Below are 20,317 nucleotides of genomic sequence, written 5' to 3'. Positions count from 1 at the left end.
GGGGGGGGTGGGGAAGGCTGGGTGGGAAACGTACTCTCCAGCTCTTCGGTAGCCTCAGTTCCTCTCTAAGCAATGGTCTGCTCGGTAGAGAGAAAGGGACGAGGAGGCGGAGAACTACCTCTCCTGCCCAGGCTCCTGCTGCGATTCGTCGAAGATTCAGAGGCTGCAAGCGCTTGGCATTCCCCTGCTACAGAGGACCGAGGTGCTTCCGCCCCTGTCCCTCCGCCACCCGTAGGGATCATGGAGACTGTGAATGGCACGGGAGGCAGCGGCAGCGGCAGCGGCGGAGGCACTGACGTGAAGCAGCCACCGCACGGCCAACACCATCTTCGCCACCACCACCACCACCCCTTGGCGGAGAAGAAGCGGCTGCAACGCACCCCCTCGCCGGCCAGACCCTTCCTGAAGGACCTTCATTCTCGGGCTCCGGGTCCAGCCCCTGCCGCCTCTTCTTCCACCTCTAGAACCCCGGCGACCGCGCCGTCAGCACCCAAATCCCCGAGCCTCTCGGGCAAGGCGCATCCTAGTCCATCGCAGGCGCCGCCGTCCCCGGGGCTCCTGGCCACCCAGAGCCGCCTCTCCCGACGCAGTGGGGGTGGCCAACTGGGAGCTAAGGACAAGGGGGTGGGAGCCGGGAGCAAGCAGGGGGGCAATGCCAAGTCCTCCCCTTGCAACAAGAAGGCAGCCCGGGCACCGACTGGAGAACAGCCGTCGAAGGCTGGAAAGCAACAACCGCAGTCGCAGCCGCAGCCTCAGCCGCCACTTACAGGTGGGGAGCCGGGGACCGCTTCTGCTAAAGGCCGTAAAGGCAAGCGAGGTTCCGGGCCCCAAGGGACTACAGCCCCGACTCCGGCCCCTGCCTCGGCTCCAGTCGTCTGCTCCTTGACCAGCTCAAGTCACTCAGCCCCCACTGCCCAAGTCCCCAACTTCTCTGGTTCCCTGGCTCTGGGTTCCCGCATCAGCCACACAGACAGTAGCTCGGACCTGTCAGATTGCGCCTCTGAGCCCTTGTCTGACGAACAACGCCTGATCCCGACAGCCAGCAGCGACGCTGAGTCGGGCACCGGCTCCAGCGATCGCGAGCCCCGAGGAGCCCCTACCCCGAATCCCAGCGGGAAAGCGGGACCTCCTTGCAGCCCCGAACCCCTTGGACCTCACTACCCTTCTTGTGCCTCCCCCGAGAGCGGGGGTGGCAGGGCCAGTCCTTCAGTGGTCTCCCCTGGTCTGCTGGGGCCTGGAGTGGGGGAGGATGCTGGGGGGCGAACCCAGCCGAAATCGACCTCCGGGAGGGGCGGCCCGGGAGAAGATGGAAAAGGGAGGCCTGGAAGCGGCGGTACCAACCAGGCACCCAGCCCGTGTGAGCTGCAGCAGCTGGTGCTAGCGGAGGAGGAGGAGGAGCTGCTGCGGGAGATGGAGGAGCTGCGCTCAGAGAACGACTATCTCAAGGTGAGAGGGGCGGAGGGGAGCTAGGCTAAGCCGGCAGGTAGGTGGGAGCCAGGAGCTAGTTGTTACATCCTTGTAGCTCCCGACTCCTCCCTCCCAGACAGCTCTGCTTTGGTGCGGGAGGGGCGGACTAGCTACCACCGCTTAATTTAAAGGACTGTGGTGTTCTTCCTCCTTTCCCCTCCCCTCTCCTCTTTTCTTTTCCCGCCCCTACACATTCTAATACTTAATTTGGGCAGAAAACTCTGGAAGAAGGGAGTGGTGGGAGCTTGGGGGTGGGCAGATGAGAATTGATCTTGGCAGGTTCTCCAAACCTTTTGGTTTCTCTTATTCCTGGCCTTCTGCTCCCTGCTAATGCGTCCTCACACCCTGGGCAGTTGTATTAGTATTTCCTCATAAATTAGTGAGCAGCAAAATCACTGGAGGCCCTCATTTCTACCTGGTTAAAAAACAAACACAGAGGAAAGAAAATTTGTGTCCACGTTCTAGGGGGGAAAATATGTACTGGTGTTCCTGAAAGTAATTGCGAATTAGAGGTAAGACCACTTGTAGGGTTTAACATTTTCATGAAGAGTAGACTTGCAGACCAAGGATCAGGCTTAAATATAGATACGAATTGTATCTGTGATTATTGGTGTGGAGACCTTGCATGCAGGTGAAGAAACTCTCTCCCAAAGCAGGTCTGCACTTTCTCTGCGATCTACAGTCTTAGAGAGCTGCCTAGAGCACTAAGAGGTTGAGACTTGCCTAGAGTTACATAGACAATACGTGTCAATGGAGAGGCTTGAATTCAGGTCTTTCTATAAGCTAGGATAGCATCCACTAAGCTGCCAATTCCTCAGCAATAAAGGAACATTCTGCTCCGATCTTGAGCAAGGATGACCACACTGAAAGGAATGGATACAGGACCAGGACCAGTGGTGGGTGTTTTAACTAGACAAACTGTGTAAGGAAGCTTGGAAGCCTCTAGTTCACCATGAACTGTGAAACAGTTGGGTTTAGTTGGTGTGTAGTTAGAGAAACCCTAAAGTTGTGTTTTCCTTTTATCTGCCAAGAGAAGCTTCTGTTTTCTGTAACACACAAACACTGCACTTTCCAGGGAATAGCCACTTCCATCTGCCCTCAGCTGCTGTATATTTAATTTCCCCCCTGCATTGTCTGGAAATAGGAACTGCATAACAATAGTCCCACAGTTACGCTGTATAATGGCTTATAGTTTGTCTCTCTGGCTTTTCTGTGAAGCTGTTAGGGCCAGGCATGCAGAAAGGAATATCTAAATAATAGTTACTGATAACATGGGACATTAGCATAAACAGCTTGTCTGAATGCTATTTAGATAGCAAAAAAGATGGAAAAGAGGAAATAAAATTTTGTTAATTGTCAGTTATTTTGGGCCTTCAATTTATATTACCAACAGCAGAAATAAATACTATGATCTTAATATATAATCTTCCCAATCTGAAAATGATTACCCTACCCCCATCCCATCTAATTAAACATTCAATTAAAATTTTTTCCCTTAGTAGCAGTGATTGTCTTGCACTGATTCATCCACACTTTCTGGAGCTGCCTTATAAACAGGGATGTACATTTTTAAGACAGCTTATATGGTAGTTGCAGTGGCTGGAGAGAATGTTTCAGTCTAAACAAAAACAGAGTGGAATTTTGATGAAGTGGAAAGACTACAGAAATGGGCACTAGAAGACCTGGATTTTCGTCCTGATTCTTCCATGAACTGGATATGGAACCATAAATAAATCACATAATCTCTCAGGGCCTCAGGTCCCAGACTAAAGGGATCTCTATGGTCCTTTCCAAATCCCTAGTCTATTAATTAACTTGTCCATACATGTACTAAATCTACCAAAGTGGACCTTTTAGCAGGTGCTTTAACCAACTGAGTTAAATAATAATAACCTTCATTAATATTAATGAGCAAAAAGGAGTAATATGCAAAATGAGTCTCTGAGAGCTTTGGGGGAGAGGTATCAAAAGGGAAGTTAAATGATTAATAAAATGTATATATATCTTTGTATTGGCCACAAGGTTAAGTTCAAAAAGAAACAAGCAAAAAGAATAAAGGTATTACATGTCAGCCTAATATGAATACTGAACTTTCTTCCTTCTAAAATACTCTGAGTCCTAAAGTACACAATTATGAGAAACCCTATTTTCTTTTAAAAATAAAAGATACTCCCCATAAGTTCTTGATTTTTAAAAGACAATTTCCCATCATTTCAGAATTCATTATTGGGTATTTATTTTTATGTCTTATTTTGGACATCATTTCTCTGGTAACTTTTGGTATAATTGAGTCCTCCATGCAGTGTAGCCATCCATTTCTTGGTTGTTTGGTCTTGTCCAAGGACAAACACTAAGGATATTCTTTTGGGAACATAATGATTTAAAACAAAAATTTTTTTTAGTTACTTGAACTATTCCCAATACCAACTTTCCTTAGGGGCTTTTGTTTTCTTTCTGGTTGGCTAGCTTATAATGGAGACTCTAGGCAGGATGTGTGCAAACAGAAGGCCAGATCCCAGAGGAAATGGTTAATTTGTTGAAAATGATGTACTCTCTAAGGTATATTCCAGGACCAGCCATGACCATCCATCCATATGACCTATTTCCCATCATCCCCTCTGCATAGAAAGGAAGATGTAGGGGCTGGCAATCTGGAAGAGTTGGTTGTGAAATCAGAACAATAAATAATATCATCTGTGCATTCAAGTTTTACTTTTTGTTAATTCAAAGGAGAAAAAAAGAGATAAATTTAGGGAGAAAATAGGGCTTTGGGAAATTTTCTAAAGGTTACTGAGTATCTTCTCCAAGTCCAATACTTTTTGCTATGCTACATTGTTTCCCATATAGAAAACTATCATTTTTTTCATGTGTTCTACACTGTTGTCCATTGTGAGACTGGTTTACAAATAGTATTCATCTATAAACACATTATTTCATAGCAGGAGTCCTATCTCCCATGAACTAGTTGTGTGATCTTGGGCAAGTAAATGAGCCATAATTTCCTAAACTATGAGATTGGGGAGTGGCTGGGCTAGATGATTTCTTATATAACTTCTAGCTCTAGCATTCTATGATTCTGTGATTTTAGTAGAACACTCTTGGCCAATTGTTTTTGTTTCTTAGCCTAGAACTTTTAGGCCTGGATATCCAGGAAGAAAGAGCCTATAAAGTATTGCTTTCTTTATTGAGGTAGGTCCTACTGTTGCCATTGCTATGAAACTATCACAGTGGAGAGCTGAAATGACTAAAAACTCATCAAGTAGAAGAATGAAATCAACAAACCCATAGAAGAAAGTCTTATTGGGTTAATAAGTCCAAATGCAAGACAATTAAAACAAATGTTCAGCCAGCTCTAATTTTAAAGTGACAAATGTCTTTGTGTGCACTAAGTCCCTGAAGTTTTTCTGGGTTGGGTTGTTCTTGATCCAAGAAAAGAAATCCCATGTCCCTAAATAGGGGAGGAAAGCTTATAAAAGTCTATATCCTATGGGTAATAATAACAGCTAATATTTATGTAGTGTCTACTATGTTCCAGGCATTGTGCTAAGTACTTTACAAATATTATCTTATTTGATCCTTGAAACAAAGCAAGGCTTAGGAAGGTTCAGTGCTTATTGTGTCCATTAACATGCTAACTAGTGCTTTACTTTCTCATCTGCTTTTCATGGTAGCTTAAGCACTTTGTGCTTATGAGCATGTCTAAGAAAAGTTGCCAGTGGTACTTCACCATGTGCTTCCACCAACAACCCTTTCAAAGAATGCCCTTTAACGGTGCTCATATCCTTCAAGTGTGTCGGAGTCTTTTGTTTGGTTATTTGTCATTTTGTTTTGTTTTGTTTTGTCCTTGCTAGGGATTGACACTGGTTTATCTAGGGGAAATCTATCGTGGATATGATGGTGGATAAAGTTGGATAGAGGAGGAAAAATAATCTTTTCTTAAGGGACTCTGCTTTCTACAATAGTTCTAGATGTAGTAGCCAGGACCTCCATAACATTCAGGTCCACAGAAAACTATGCTATGTTGAGGTACTTTGTCATTCTCCATCCATTCAAAGCCTCAAACCCCAACCTGTTTACTTTTATTAACCCAGTCACACACATATGTATATGCATCTGTACACACATATTTCAAACAAAAGGCCTCGAGTCAATGTACTAAAATTAGTGACAAAAACATTTCCCCATCCCACAAAATTGTATTCAAAGGGATATTCTGACACAGAAATTGTCCCACCACTAGTGGGAGAGGGGGCATTTCTTGAGGACCATCTCCTGCTTCAGATCTACTACAGTTTATGTTCTCTAATGATCATAGGAATATAGATTTAGAGCTAGAAGCTATCTTAGAGGTCATTGGATCCAACTCCCTCATTTTGAGATAAGGAAGCTGAGGCAGACAGAAGTTAACTGACTTGTCCATTGTCACAGTTAGTTTCTCAGGCAGATTTTGAATTTATTCACATCTTCCTGACTCCAACTCCAGTGCTGTATCCAGTTTGGTAGGCTGCTTCATATTTCCATGCTGCTCTCTACTGGGTTTTTTTTCCCCCAGAGCTGTTCTTTGCTGGGTTGTCTTTGCAGAGCTACTTCTGGATTCTACTGCCATCTTTTGCCTTTTCAGATAATGTGGGAACACAATCATGTGCATTAAAAAAAGTTCTGGGCTAGGAGTTAGAGGATGCCTGGTTTAAATTCTGGCTCTGTCACTTAATGGAGCAGTTAGATGCTTCAGTGGCTAGAGTAGCGAGCCTAGGGTCAAGAAGATTCATCTTCCTGAGTTCAAATCTGGTCTCCAACATTTACTATTTATGTGACCTGGGCAAGTCACTTAATACTATTTGCCTCATTTCCTCATCTATGAAATGAGCTAGAGAAGGAAATAGCCAGCCACTCTAGTATCTTTGGCAAGAAAACACCAAATGGGGTCAGGAAGAGTCAGATGTAACTGAAAAACAATAAATCTGTCACTTAATGTCTGTATAACTTTGGGTAAGTCAACTAACCTCTCTGAGTCTTGGTTTTCACATTTATGAAATGAGAGCGTTGGACTACATTAGGGGCTCTTCATTTAGACCCAATTTCATAGGTTCTGTGACCTTGGATGGGAAAATTTTTACATCTTTATTCTCACTAATCTCTGACTGAAATTTAGCATTTCCTTTAATTTTGAATGTAGGCATTAAACTTTATTCTGAGAAGGGGTTTATAGGCTTCATCAGACTCTTAAAGGGGTCTATGATGCACACAAAAAAAGTTAAGAATGTTGGATTAGATGATCTCCAAAATTCCTTCTGAATTTCTATAATTCTCACTCCTATCCTCCCCTCCCAGTTTTTTTTTTAGCTTATAGCCCCACGCTCTTTGCTCTTTTGTGATGTAGGCACCAACTAGCTCCAGGTAGTATAACCTTGAATAATTATTTTTCATTTTTTATTTCTGTCTTCTGTTTCTAATATCATCATAGTTATCCATAAAGTTTCCCTCCTTCTTATTCTCCCAGAGGGTTATCTCATATAACATATAGTATTTTTAAAGAGGAAAAAAAAATTAGCACAATTGATTGATACATTGAAAAAGTCTGAAAACATGAGTATCTGTGGATCTCCCACCTCTCCTAATGGATGATTTGGGGGTGTTCTCTCATATCTCTTCAATTGAGTCATACTTGATTTTAAAAATTTGGTTACATTCACTTTTGATTTTTTTTTTGGTGTATGGTTGTTCTTCCCATTTACATTGTAATTATTGTATATATTGTTTCCTTGTCTCTGCTCTTCATTCTTCATCAGTTCATGCAGATCTTTCCATGTTTCTCTGTATTCATCACATACTGGTTGCTCTGGAGGAGAAAGTGAGGCTGGTGACCTTGCCCAACCCACCCTCACTCAAATCAAAGTCAACTGCAAGTCAAGTCATCATTTCCCTGATGCCATGGTCCTCTTCAAAAACTAAGGATAAACACAGCATACATATTTTTTATAGCATAGTCATATTCCATTACATTCATGTACCATAATATGTTTGGCCATCCTCCAATCAATGGGCATCTACTTTGTTTCCTATTTTTTTTGCTATCACAAAAAGTGCTGCTTTCAATATTTTGGTGCACATGGGGCCTTTCTTTTTATTGATGGGTTCCTTGGGATATAAACTCAGTAATAAAGTCTCTAGCTCAAAGAGAATGGACATTTTAATCATTTTATTTGTATAACTTCAAATCACTTTTCAAAATAGTTTTACCATTTCACAGCTCTACCAACAATATGTTAGTGTGACTATCATTCCATAACTCCTCTGTCACTGTTCATTGTCATTTTTTGTGATCTTTGACAGTTTGGAGGGTATGTGAAACCTCAGGTCTGTTTTGATTTGCATTTCTTTTTTATTAGTGATTTGGACTTAGAGTGTTCTTTTATGTTGTGAATACTCAATAATTCTTTTTTAAAGAACTTTTTTCATATTATTTGACCACTTATCTATTGGGGGAATGACTGTGTGTGTGTGGGGGGGGGAGTGGGGTTGTATAGCTTGGATACCAAATCTTTGTAAGAAAAATTTTATAAAGATTTTTCCCCACCTCTGACAACTTCCCTTCTTATCCTACATGCATTAATTTTGTCTGGGTAGAAGCTTTTCAGTTTCATGTAATCTAAGTTCTTTCTTTTACCTTTTGTAATTGCCTCTATTTCTTCTTTGGTTAAGAAGATGGCTATCAGAAGTCTATGATATGCTTCTCGTCTAAGTTTTTAATAGAACGATCTTTAATATTAAGATTGTGCATCATTCATTTAGAATGTGATGTGGAATATGGCGTAAGATGTTGTTCTAAGCCTCATTTCTGCCAGATTGCTTTCCAGTTTTCCCAGCAGTTTTTATTAAATATAAAAAGCTTTTTCCTAGGTAATTTACATTTTCTACTTTATGAAACAATGGGTTATTAAGTTTCATTGTTTCTGATCCTGTTTTGTCTAGTCTGTTACACTTATCTATTTCTCTATTTTTTAACCATTACAAGATGGTTTTGACGACTGCTGCTTTATAATATAGTTAGGTCTGGAAGTGTATTTCCCCTTCATCCCTATTTTTTTCATCTTTTCCCTTTGATGTTCTAGATCATTGTTTTTCCAAATGAATTTTGCTATTATTTTATTAAGTTCTATAAAATATCTCCTTGGTAATTTGATTGATAGAACATTAAAAGTGTAAAATGACTGATAATATTATCATTTTTATTATATTGGCATGGCCTAGCCATGGGCAATGAATATTCCTCTAGCTATTTAAGTTGTTCTTTATTTCTTTAAGGAGCACTTTGTAATTGAATCATTATTTCTTTCATGTGCTTGAGTAGGTCAATTCCCCAGATATTTTATACATTTCATAGTTGTTTAGAATGGGATTTTCCTTTCTATTATTGCCTTTGGTCACTTTAAATCGTTTTTGAACTCTTATGACTGCCTAGGAGTGTCTCCGACTAAACTGTGAAAGTGAGAAAATTCCTTTTAATGTTTTTACTTCCTTGATGATAATTATGTCTAAACAAATCACTGGAGCCTGGAGGAAAGCCTGCAAAGTTTTTTGCTGGTGATCTTTTTCCTACTTCTACCTCCCTCTTCCCAAACACCAAATCACCAAACCTCTTACACAGTGTCTCCTTGGCTCTATTTCACAGCTTCTGTTTTCTTAAATTAAGTGCTTCTACATTTCAGCCAAAGGGGGCCTTGACAGTGACTGTGGAGGGTCCTCACATCCTTAATGGTTACATCTGCAGTTGTGCAGACAGGAACTCAAAAGCTCCCTGTAGTTCAGAGCAGAGACACTGCCAGGGAAGCATGTGCCTGTATGACATGGTATTTTTAAATAGCCCTCTCTCTCCTCTTAATTCACTGACTCTTCCCTCCCCCTTTCATTCTGCAAAGCAGAAGTTACTCCTGATGCTTTTCTGACAGCTTCACTTTCCAAACCTAATCTGTGTTAGTCATGTGAAAGAATAGATGTAATAATCTGAGGAGGTAAAAAATCATGTCGATCACTGGAAACTCACAGACAGAGTTCATCAGCTGTTGGAGTGAAATATCAGCTTGGTAAACAATGGTAGCAGGTCCATAGGCCTCGTTAGCCACAGCTGTGACTCTGCTCCAAACACTTCCATTGTCCAGGGGGAAATGAAGTGGATTATTTGTATATTACAAGAGACAATAGTTTCTGTCTGAAGCTCCCAGTAGAACGCATTATTGTAACACTAGCCAGATGACTATTCTCACTGTCTAGATTATGTCTATTTAAAGAAAGCTTATTGAAATAAGAAAAAAATTGATTTAAAGCCATGTAATCAAGGTAAAAAAATAATAAAAACATAGTGCAAAAGAAAAATCAGGGATTTGTTTTTTTCTTTAAAATTTGTAAAAGGGTAATTACCTAATTATAGATTTCCATAAATAATAAAAACACATACATTTTCATTCAGGGTTTTCTCCAATACACAATGCAACATTAGTTTGAGATCCATACTAAGGTTTGGTTTGTAAGAAGAAGGAAGATAGTTTGACAGCTCAACATTTGTGTTATAAGAGGATTTCTTTTGTAGGAAAAAAAAAATTATTCTTTTAAACTCAGATTAACCCCTCAACTTGGTTTTCCTTAATAATTTCTGCATATGCAGAAATCACTTTTTTTTACAATCTCAAAATTGTTTCATAGATACAATTTTATGCTCAGTTCAATTAAGTTGCAGATGAGAGGTATTTTTAAGTTTTGTGATATAAATAGTTCTATGCTGAAACATTGTTATGAGGACATTGTTGTAACGTTACTATTGATGGTCACGCCTTTCATACTGTTACCACTAATATTTGTAATTCCTTCTATAACCTTTCTAAATGATCCTTAGTATTAGCTTATTTCAGCCTAATAAGGGAATTTAAAAAAATAGAAGGAATCATTATTTTTGTACTAGTTCTAAAGAATGACTTACGTTAAGAATAAGATTTGACCCTGCAATGGTCTCTCTTTCCTTTGCTTGGTAGCTCAAATATTATTTGCAATTTGAGTGGAAGAATGAGAGACTGACCTACTGTCATCTTGAAGGAGTATATGTAGATCATTGCTTTAAGCATCTAAATTAGAGTTTCAGGTCATCCTCGGTTGGTAGTCTGACTAAGAAAAGGGGATTCATTCTGTTAACCCCTATTTTCTATGACAAAATTAGCATTTTTAAGACATTATTTAAGCAGCAGATAATTTCAGGCATTTGATGACTTGAGTCCCTTTACAGGCAAACTTTGTAGAAACAAAATTTGTGTGCATTTCTTTCATGCATACATAGTAATACATGTACATATATATTATTTATGTGTTGATTCATATTTGCTATACTATTTGTTTTTAAATTAAATTAATTTCAATTTTCTTTCCCTTCCACTTCCCCCCACCCTAATTGAGGGAAAAAATTAAGAAAAACAAAACACTTGTTACAAATATGCCTAATCAAGCAAAACAAATTCCTGTACTGGCCATGTCCAAATAATATATGTCCCTTTCTGCACCCTGGCTGTCACCTTTCTTTGAGGAGGTGCTCTACATAGTTTTTGATTTCTATCATTGAAGACTATGCCTTTAGTGAGATTGTTTTCAAGTGGAAACTTGACAGAAAAGAGCGACCTAGCCCTTTGGGAAAAGTCTCATCTATTGGCTCATTCCTGAATCTCTATGTAGCATTCAGCTCCATAGAGAACACCTGATAATTTCTGTTGCTAGTTTTCTACCATTTTACTCCACACAAGTGGTATGTCTATGTAGGAATTTATGTGTATGAAACCTGGGAGTATTTTGTGGATTATAAGTTCAGTATGAGCCAGGCATGGTATGACTGCCAAAAAAAGCTAATGCCATGCTAGTCTTCATTAATAGAATCATTATTTTCAGAACAAGGGAGATGACAGACTGTCCTGTACAGACCCTATTTGAACTATTATGTTTAGTTCTCAGTCCATGGACAAGCTAGGACAGTCAAGTAGTCATGGTGCTTGGAGTCCAGGCTATGCAAGGATTGGCTGAAGGAACTGAGAATAACTAGCCTGGAGAAGACGTAGTGGACATTATAGAATAGAAAGAACACTGGATTTGGAGTCTGAGGACCTGGGTTCAAATTCCGACTGTGCCACTTACTACTTGTACAATCTTTTTTGCTGTACTAAAATAATTTTAACCCTCTGGGGCCTCAGTTTTTCATATGCGAAGTAGGGGGAGGGTTTGGACTAAATCAGGGTTTGGGAACCTGCAGACCACACGTGGCCTTCTAGGTCCTTGGGTGTGGCCTTTTGACTGAGTCCAAGTTTTACAGAACAAATTCTTTTATTAAGGGGATTTGTTTTGTGAATTTTGGACTAAGTCAAAGGGCTGCCCTTGAGGGCTTGGAGGGCCACATGTGATCTCGAGACCATAGATTCCCCATCCCTGGACTAAATGGTCTCTAAGATTTCTTCTAGCTCTAAGGTATGACCCTATGACATAATAGCTATCCTCAAGTATTGGAAGGACTGTCACAAGGGACAAAAATGATGCTTGTTCTGTGGATCCACGGAATGGCTGCTGGCCTTGACCAAAGAGCAAATTTAACCTTGATGTAAGGCGACTCTCCTCACAATTAGAGTTTCTAAAAGTGAAACAGGCTGCTCCGAGAGGGAGTGAGAGGTAGAGAGAGCTCCCTTCCCTGGAGCTGTGTAAGCAAAAGCTCTCTGATCACTCACAGAGGAGATGGGACTCTCAGCAAGTGACTCAAGTTCTATTATCTGTCAGATGGGAATAATAATAGATAGCACCTCTGTTCCAAGGTTGTTGTGAAGACCAAATGAATTAACATGCAAAGTGTTTTCCAAACCTTAAAGCGCTACACAACTTTTAGATATTATTACTGTTACTGTGATAATGCTGCTGCTGCTGCTGCCGCTGATGATGATATTGGACCGGGTGCCTTTGAAGGCCTGTCCAGCTTTGAGATTGTTTTTTTCAGAGCCCGGAGCTTCCTTGTTTTGATTAGTTAGAAAAATCCACAAGAATGACGGAAAGTGTAGGCAGCAGTTTTTAGCATGAGCAGTCGATGACCATCCTCCCACGCTTCTTCATTAAACTCTTATTCTCCCACACTTATTCATTAAAATTCTATTTTGAGGGAGACCATTTTATGTCTGTCCAGTGTGCTCTTGTGAAATAGCCAAAGTCTCCACTCCTCTCAAAGGTCTTGGAAATACTTTTTACCCATGATTTAAACTCTATTACCTTATGTATGCTAAATATGTATATATAATGTTATTGATATGATCACATATAATATATATTATGTTGTAAATATGATTTTATATATATAACATTTTTAAGAAAACATTTTCCTACACAAAAGACTTAAATGGAAAAATGTCCAGTGGTGGGTCAAGCCATGATAGCAGAACCCTAAATTTATTCTTCCATTGCCTTAACCAGGAGTGGGAACCTGCAGTCTCAAGGCCACATGTGGCTGTCTAGGTCCTCAGGTGCAGCCCTTTGACTGAATCCAAACTTCACACAACAAATACCCTTAATAAAAGAATTTGGACTGAGTAAAAAGTCACACCCAAAGACATAGAAGGTCACATGTGGCCTTGAGGCTGCAAGTTCCCTGCCCTTGCATCATACATAATTACTTGGATTAACCAATAGACCTACTATGTACCTGGCATTGTGCTAGTCCTTGAGGGGATACAAAGACATAAATGAAAACAGTCCTTTCCCTCAAGGAGTTTCTATTCTATAGGGGGAAAACAATTATACTCATATAAGTATATAGAAAATATAAATGAAGTAATATTTTGGGGGAGTTGTTAGCCACTGTGATGAATTGACATGCCATCTTGAATGAATAATTTTAATTAATTTCAAATTTTATGAAATACAAAAAAAAACTTTGATCTGAGGAAGTTCAGAGACTCCAAAAACTCACATTTAATAAGTATGATATAATGGAAAGAATGAAGAACTTGGAATCAAGAGACCTGGGTTCAAATTTTGGTACTGTTAATCACTAGCACTGTGTAACTGTGAGCAAATCACAGTCTTTCTGAACCTTATTTTCTCATCTGTACAATAGTGGTGAAGATTTTATTTCCTACCTCATTAGGGTATTGAAAAACCATTTTAACATATAAAGTGCCACATTAGTGAGATTTGTTGGGATACAGGTCTCTTAGGTTATGAAGTGTCTTTCCTAGAAGGCTGGTAGTGCAAGTTTTATGCTTTATAAGGAATGTTTCTTTAAAAGAACTCACTACCATGAGTATTGTCACTCAGAAAAATATTTTTATGTTCTACTAAAATGCTCTCATTAATACTCTTCAGTATTCTTACAGAAATACAGATGACAACAGCAAAAATGCTAAAACATCATAGGGGAAACTTGGAATAGCTTGTGTGAGAAATTTAAGCTTTTCAGATGAGAACTTTAAATATTTAGTTCCTGAAGAGCAAGGAGGGCACTTTTGTCAATCAAGTCAGAGCCTCCTCCATAATGATTTTGACAAAACATCAACAGTTACTGCTGTTGAAGATTAACTCACTTTCATCTTTAAGGTTTACATGTCTTTAATAGACATTGTAATGCTTAGGAAAGAGTAAAGCACTTAGTATAGTGTCTGGCACATAGTAGGTACCACATAAATTAGTTATTCATTAATTATTATATTGATATTTTCAAGGAAGTCATCTTTCATTATTATGTAAACTCTATAAAGACTCTTGGAAACCCAGAATGAACAATTTTGTTCATTTAGTTGTTTAGGAAGTGGTAAAAATTTCAAACAACATCCCTCTATTGACTGGTTTGTTTTTTACAGTAGATCCCATTCCAAATAAGAGTCAACTAGGTTGGTCATTCTGTGTGATGCAGTAATTTGGGCAATGTAGAGGAAGAAAGCTATCACTTTGGAGATGTTTTCTATAAAGAAAATAATGACAATCTTAAACATAGGTCAAATGGAGAACTATCTGCATCCCATACACCTCTACTTCTAACAAGTAACAAGTCATTCTGTAGCTTTTGGTTTTGTTTTGTTTTCCACGAGAACCATCAGTTTATCTTTTGGACTAAACCCTAAGCAAATTTTTAAAATGCCTTAGTAGAATAAGGTAGTGCCATTGGGGTACAAAACCTCACTGAAGAAAATAACTCCTTAAAAACTAATTGGTCAAGTGGAAACTATGATATCCATGAGACTTCAAGAAATAATAAAACAGTCGAAAGACTAAAGAAATAGAAGAAAATGTAAAATAGCTCACTGGAAGGAAGGAAGGAAGGGACACTTTAGGTTAGGGGAAAAAATTCTTCTTACTGTCTATAGATCTCTGGGTTTTTGATTGAATACAGGATTAACAATAAATAGCAAGAATCTTAGTACAGCAGAGCAGCTATGTAAAAGTTTATAGTTTTTAATGTAGCTATAATTTGTGTAAGAATATTTTTCTCAAGAGCCATCAATGATACATTGGATTAAATGAGTGGAAATGACAGTTTCTTGTGTTTTGGAGGCTTCTTAATCACTAGTAATCCTACTGTGCAAAGAACAGGTTACTGTTTCCTTAATCTTCTTCCTTCCAAGTTTTTCTTAGTCCACACAGTGAATTTGATATACCAGCTAACATTTTTTCTAATACTTTAGTAGAATTTATATTTGGAGTTTTGGAACTATTTTTCATGGAGTTGAGAACAGTAGTTTAGAATTAGGACAACAAAAGATGATAAAGAAACAATGAAGTATTTATGTCCTGATTTCTTATTTTTGATTGGGACCTGAAATTTCATACATTAAGGGAGCTTCACTTTTGGAACTCCCTACACAGATAGAGAATTATAGTTCTCATATATACAGTCTTAGGCTGGGATACTGAAAGTTTAAGTGACATGCCTATAAACATACTACCTGTATGTTTTATAGATGGAACTTGAAATCACATCTTTAGGGATGGAGCCAAGATGGTGGAGTGAAATGAGCATTTCTTATGAACTCTCCTAATCAAACTAAAGAACTTAAAAAAAACTCCTCAAACCAAATTCTGATCTGGATACCATCCTCCTCCCCCCCCCCCAAAAAAAAATAATAATGACCATTTTTCCAGCCCAGGACAGCTTAAGAGGACAAAAAGAAACATATGCAGACACAGGAGCAAGGATTGGCCAGGACCTCATCATGGCAGAAGCAGCACTGGCTGTGTGACTTGATGGCAATGACAGCAAAAGCAATAGTGATCCCAGAAGTGTTAAATACCTATGTACAGTAAGGGGACTAAACACTTTGTTAGAAAGATATGATATGCTAGCACCTGGCATAGGACCAGTTACCATTTGGCAGGTCCTTTATCTATTACATAGTTCTGAGTCACAGTTTCAAGGGTAGATAGGAATGGTTATAGTTTGCAGTCACAATGAGCCAAGGTCCTACTTGGTTAAGGACCAGAGCACAGAACAGGAGGATAGTAACCAAAACTCTCTGTGGATCACACCAGCTTACCGTGTTTCCCCGATAATGAGACCTATCCTGAAAATAAGCCCTCCCCTTACTGTGTAAGATTCCTCTAAAATAAGCCCTCCCCCGAAAATAAGCCCTATTGAGCCCCCCCCCCGTGAAACTCACGCCGCGCTCCGAGCTGCATCCAATCAGAGCTGCAGCAGTGAGCGCGTCATCCTGTCCTTCCCCAGTGATTTGCTTATTGAATAAAGGTACATTTTTTTGTTCACATTTACCTGTTTATTAAAATTGCTGTCAATGTTCATTAAAATAAGCCCTCTGGTATTTTTCTGTCCAAAAAAATTAATAAGACAGTGTCTTATTATCGGGGAAACATGGTAGAAGCACTGAAACTTATATACCAACAGATCTAGCCACAGCTGTTTAGACTAGCCTTCCCCCTCAGAAGTTAGCAGAGTTCAATTCTAACATTAAGTTCAAAGTCAAGAAATAGTCTGGAAAAAAGATCAAATAGCAACAGCAAAAAGAGAACCTGATAATAAAAATCATCTTTGGTGACAGAAAAGCTCAAGAAGACAATGACTTGAAAACATCTGCAATTAAAACCTTAAAGAAAAATGCAGAATAGAAATAAGCGCAAAAATAATTCCTAGAAGAACTAAAAGAAGAGGTAAAAAAGAGCAAAACAAAATCAAATACAACCGATAGAGGAAAAATTGGGGAAAGAAATGAGGGCAACACAAGAAAACTATATCAAAAGAGAATATTTTGGTTAAATAAAAAAGAGGTTCAAAACCTTACTAAAGAAAACTCCTTAAAAATTAAAATTGGTCAAGTGAAAGCTAATAACTTCATGAGACATCAAGAAACAATAAAACAAAGTCAAAAGACTAAATATATAAAAGAAAATGTTATCTATCTCACAGAAAAACAATTGACCTGGAAAACAGATCAAGGAGAGATCATTTAAGCATCTTTAAAGTACCTGAAAGCCATGACCAAAAAAAAAAAAAAAAGACCTGACACATTCTATTTCAAGAAATTATAAAGGAAAACTTTCCAGATATAATAGAACCAGAAGGTAAGGTAGAAATTTCAAGAATTTGCTAATTAACTAATGAAAAAAATCCCTAAAATGAAAAATCCTAGGAATATTGTAGCCAAATTCAAATACTGTGGAGCTACAGTCAGGATAACATAAGATTTAGCAGCTACCACTACAAAGGAGAAGATGGCTTGGAATGTTATATTCCAGAAAGTAAAGGAGTTAGGATCACAACCAAGAATAACCTACCCAAAACTGAGTAAAATCCTACAGAGGGAAAATGGTTATTTAATGAAATGGAGGACTCTCAAGCATTCCTAATGAAAATACCAGAGCTGACAAGAAAATTCAACATTCAGACAGAAGACTCAAGACACTTTAATAAAAAGTTAGAACATGAATGAGAAGTCATCAAAGACTTAATAAGGTTAAACTATTTATATTCCTATATGGGAAGATGTGGGAGGTGGAGGCACAGCTAGTTGATAGAGCACTGAGCTTGGAATCAGAAAGACTCATCTTCATGAGTTCAAATCCAGTCTCAGACACTTACTAGTTCTGTGACCTTGGCAAGTCACTTAACCCTGTTTGCCTCAGTTTCCTCATCTGCAAAATGAGATGGAGAAGGAAATAGCAAACCACTCTAGTATTTTTGCCAAGAAAACCCTAAATGGGGTCATGAAGAGTCAGACATGACTGAAATGACACAATAACAAAACAAAAAGATGATACATGTTATTCCTAACTTTATCATTATTAAGGTAGTTAGATGGAGTTTATATAGACCTGGGGTTTGGGTATGAGGCTATTGTGTTGGGATCATCTCAAAAAAATGGAAAGATGAGAAAGGTTCACTGGAAGAATGGGGAAAGGGAGAAGAAAATTGGGGAAAATTATCTCACATAAAATAGGTGCAAACAGGAAAGAGTTTTTATAATGGAAGAGAAAATGGGGGTAAGTGGGCAATGTTTATACCTCACTCTCATCTGAACTGGTTCAAAGATGGAATATACATCATACACACACACAAAGTTGGGTATAAAAATGAATCTTTCCTGTCAGGAATTAGGAAGGGAAGAGCTAAGAGAAAGAAGGTGGCAAGAGGAGGGATAGTTTAGGGAAGGTAGTGATCAAAAGCTAAACAGATTTTTGAAGAGGGGACAAGGTAAGAAAAGAGAAGGATAAATAGAAGAGGATCTGGCAATCATAATGTGAATATAAATGGATGAAAGCACCCATAAAATGGAAGCAGGTAGAACATAGATTAGAAACCAGAATCCAACAACATACTGTTTACAAGAGACATACCTGAAATAGAAAGACATAAAGTTAAAATCAGGAAGTGGAGAAGAATCTATTATGTTTCAGCTGAAGTAAAAAAGGCAGGGGATAGCAATTATGATCTCAGGCAAAACAAAAGCAAAAATAGACCTAGTTTAAAGAGATATTCAGGGAAACTACGTTTTACTAAAAGGCACTACAAGCAATGAAGTAATATTAACACTAAACATATCTACACCAAATGGCATAACATCCAAATTTTTGAAGGAAAAGTTTAATGAGTCACAGGAGGAAATAAGAGTAAACTATAGTAGTGGGAGGATGCCGCTCAGATCTAAATAAATCTAATCATAAAATAAAGAAGTTAAGGAGATGAATAGAATTTTAGAAAAGTTAAATATGGTAGACATTTAGAGAATATTGAATGGGAATAGGAGGAAGTATACCTGTTTCTCAGCTGTTTATGGTACCTTCACAAAAATCAACCATCTATTAGACCATAAACACTCACAGATGAATGCTAAAAGCAGAAATATTTCATGCACCCCTTTCAAAGAATAATGCAATGAAGTTACCTTCAATAAAGGGCCATGGAAGCATAGATTTAAAATTAATTGGAAACTAAATAAACTAATTCTAAAGAATGAGTGAGTAAAAGAACAAATCAAAGAAACAATTAATTTCATTAAAGAGAATAACAATGAGACAACATAACAAAATTTGTGGGATGCAGCCAAAGCAGTAATTAGGGAAAATTTTTTATCTTTAAATACTTATATCAGTAAAAGAGAGAAAGAATAAGTCACGTATTTGGGCATACAACTAAAAAACTAGAAAAGGAACAAATTAAAAATTTCCAACTAAGCACCAAAATAGAAATCCTGATCCTCAGAGTAGAGATGAATAAAGTTGAAAATTAAAAAACAAACAAACAAGCATTGAACTAATAAGTAAAAATAAGAGCTGATTATGTGGAAAAAAACACAATAAAACATTGGCTAACTTGATTTTAAAAAATAAAGAAGAAAACCAAATTCCGTATCGAATATGGAAAGGGCAAATGCCCATGAATGGAAGTGACATTAAAACACTTATTAAGAACTAGTTTGCCCAACTATTGTCAATAAAATGACAAATTAAATGGATAAATATTTAAAAGATATAAGTTGCCTAGATTTTATGAAAAAGAAAATAGAATACTTAAATAACTTTATCTGAGAAAAAGAAATTGAGCAAGTCATAAATAAACTCCCTAGGAAAAAATCCTCAGGACCAGATAGATTTACAGGTCAATTCTACCAAACGCTTAAAAAACAATTAATTCCAATACATTTTTTTAAAGTAAAGAGTCCTGCTGAATGTCTTCTATGACACAAATATTGTTTTGACACCTATCCTAGAAAGAGGAAAAATAGAGAAAGAAAACTATAGACCAATTTACCTATTAATATTGATGTAATGATGGTAAATAAAATACTAGCAAGGTGATTACAGAAATATATCACAAAGTTCATACACTAATGACCAGATGGGATTTATACCAGGAATGTGGGAGTAGTTCAATATTAAGAAAACTATAAGCATAATTGACTATATACATTTTTAAATAGAACAAAAACCATGTGATAATAGATATAGAAAAAAATTCTTAATAAAATAAAACACCCATTTCTATTTTAAAAAAACTAGAAAGCATAGGAATAAAAGGAACTTTTCTTAAAGTGATAAATAGTATCTATCTAACAAGCATTCTCTGTAATGGGGATAAGCTAGAAACCTTCCTAACAAGGTCAGGATGAAGGAAGGACGTCCATTATTATTCAGTATTACACTAGAAATGTTAGCTATAGCAATGACATGAAAAAGAAATTAAAGGAATAATAATAGGCAGTGAGGGAGTGAAGCTATCACTCTTTGCAGTTGATATGATGATATAAGTAGAAAAACCAAGAGTAGTTGAAAGTAGTTGAAACAATCAACTGCTTTAGCAAATTTGCAGGATATAAAATAAACCTGCATAAATCATTAGCAT

General features: G+C 38.0%; 1 protein-coding gene across 1 annotated transcript in view; it reads left to right on the top strand.

Moving 5' to 3' along the window:
* The first annotated feature begins 83 nt into the window (after nucleotides 1-83).
* Nucleotides 84-20,317, top strand: part of MTCL1 (microtubule crosslinking factor 1) — a 172,919-nt gene continuing 152,685 nt past the window's right edge. Inside the window, 1 exon segment of the mRNA XM_069099662.1 lies at nucleotides 84-1,446. Within this exon segment, the coding sequence (XP_068955763.1) occupies nucleotides 241-1,446 (1,206 nt within the window). The 5' untranslated portion in view covers nucleotides 84-240.

This window comes from Petaurus breviceps, unplaced genomic scaffold, assembly GCF_028583685.1.
Source record: "Petaurus breviceps papuanus isolate PSGF00001 unplaced genomic scaffold, PetGlider_PUasm1.0 38, whole genome shotgun sequence".
Taxonomy (NCBI): Eukaryota; Metazoa; Chordata; class Mammalia; order Diprotodontia; family Petauridae; genus Petaurus; species Petaurus breviceps.
The sequence above is the reverse complement of the archived record's forward strand: the minus strand, read 5'-3'. Positions and strand labels throughout refer to the sequence as shown.